We start from the raw sequence: 2,054 nt of genomic DNA, 5'->3' as shown, positions 1-2,054 counted from the left end.
TGGTCACGTAATGAGATTTAAAGACGACCGCTGGACTAGAGCTGTCAACGACTGGATTCCACAGGATATCAAAAGACCGTGTGGCGGCCCACCTACCAGATGGTTAGACTTCTTCATCAAGATCATTAACGATTGGTTTGAGGCTCTTCACGTTCCTAGAGCGAACAGACGCTATATTTGAGAGGTAAATGCATTCAAAAACTCAGACAAAATACAACAGTTCATCAAGAAAACGCAACATTTGCTAGGATCCTTAAGAAAAACAAGAGTGATTTACAGGGCATCACAGAGAACAGGAACCCTAGGATGCTCACCAATAGGTGCCGAACTTGCCTTAGTCCCCAACACTTGGAACCCTGATTGCTCTCTGCAACTGAACCCTTGTTCAGTCCACTTCTTCTTTGTCTATGGAATGAGGCTGATCTGTTAAGAACGTGAGGAACCTATTATCACTCTCAAAGATATTGAGGAAAAACTCCATGACTTCCACCTTGCGAATTTCTGTGTGGGCACTGGGGCCCCACAGGAACTGATATCGGGCTCGGTAACTTCCAGGCTCCCGCCGGTAATCGAGATACCGGTTCTGCACCCACACATTGGTGAGGAGCTCCTTGGGCTCCCCATAAATGAAGTGCCTCCTCCCCGGATGAACTCCCATCAGACCTAACTGTTCCCAGACAACCTGCTCAGAGGCACAATCATTCTCCAGAAGGATGAGCCCCAGGACCATCACCAGCAGGCCGGTATTGGACATGGTTTGCCTAGGGCCCACCATGCCATGATAAATGAGGCCCAAGGTGGTGACCAACACATAGCTATGAATTTCGGGGTTGATTTCCTTCACATCGATGCCAAAGAGCAACTGCGTGCACTCAGACACCTGGCTTAGGAAGAAAGAGAATTTCTCTTCATCATTGTTGAGGATGGTTCTCAGCATTGCATACTTCATGGTCAGCTGCTTAGTGCGGTACTTGAGGAGAAGGAACCCCACCAGATTAGACATCTTGTCATGCAACGCCTCCTGGAGGCAGGCCCCAACTTGGCTTGGCTCCTCCCGACCTTCTAGGCCTTTCCCTTTGTGGCTGCTGGCACTGCTACTTTTGGGATGGCTGTCGAGCTCTTCGGCCATGTCCACCTGGAAGTGATGGGCCATGGCCAGACGATCCTGAGGACCTTTGACTTCATGGAAGACTTGAGCAGCTGCCACCTCCCCCAGGGTGCCCTCAACGTGGACGGTGGCAGTGGTGGAGGAGGGCAATTCAGCCATCCCCATCTCAGCCTTGGACAGCTGAGCCCTCTCCAGATGCTGGCCATCCTGGGCATCCTCATTTTCTTCCTCAACCTTGAAGGCCCAAAACTCATCACAGCGAGACATGATGACACGTGTACCACAGGCAGCCGATGTGTGCACAGGTGCTGGTCGATGGCTTGCATGCCTGAAGTTGAGAGGGGGTAGAATTCAAAATAGGAACACTAATTGTAACTAAGGGAGAAAGTCACCTATCCAAGGACTGCACTCATATGTGGGTTACAGAGGAGAAAAAGAATAGCAACAGGCACAATCAGTCAAAGCGAACTGGAAAAGGGCATCAGCTATTGTATCTAAGGGGGGTGAGTTAGAGTGCTTACTGGGATGCTCTTCAGTGCACTGTGGTCCAGGGATATACACGCTATGGTGCTGACTTTTGTTGACAAGTATGTTTCAGATACCTACTGTAGCTAAAAGGCACATAATTATGGAATGCAATGGTCCTCAATGAAATAGTTAAGCATATTAAACATCAGGGGACTTACTCAGCTTCAACGATAAGGTGCATTCAGCCCCAAGGTTCTGTTCTTCTAGGCAGATGCCACTTACAACTGAAAGGAAAGAATAACGTAGCATGAGAGGGCATAGATTGCAAAGTGTCAATTCTTTTTGGAAACTGAGGTGAGTTTTGATGGAGACACAGTCAAATTATGCTGCTCTTTGCTGTGTGCTCTCTCTTTTCTACTAGTTGTTCAGGGTATCCTAGGATACTGAACAGCCCCTGGGACACCCCTCAGATGACATG

The 2,054-nt window shown here is 48.7% G+C and overlaps 1 protein-coding gene across 1 annotated transcript; it reads right to left on the bottom strand.

Annotated features, from left to right (window-relative positions):
- Window positions 1-385: 385 nt before the first annotated feature.
- On the bottom strand, window positions 386-1,375 carry LOC130038373 (melanoma-associated antigen 4-like). The gene has a single exon (XM_056130255.1). The coding sequence runs from the start codon at window positions 1,373-1,375 to the stop codon at window positions 386-388; it is 990 nt and encodes a 329-aa protein (XP_055986230.1).
- Window positions 1,376-2,054: the final 679 nt, after the last annotated feature.

This window comes from Sorex fumeus, unplaced genomic scaffold (assembly GCF_029834395.1).
Source record: "Sorex fumeus unplaced genomic scaffold, SorFum_2.1 ptg000075l, whole genome shotgun sequence".
NCBI lineage: Eukaryota > Metazoa > Chordata > Mammalia > Eulipotyphla > Soricidae > Sorex > Sorex fumeus.
The sequence above is the reverse complement of the archived record's forward strand: the minus strand, read 5'-3'. Positions and strand labels throughout refer to the sequence as shown.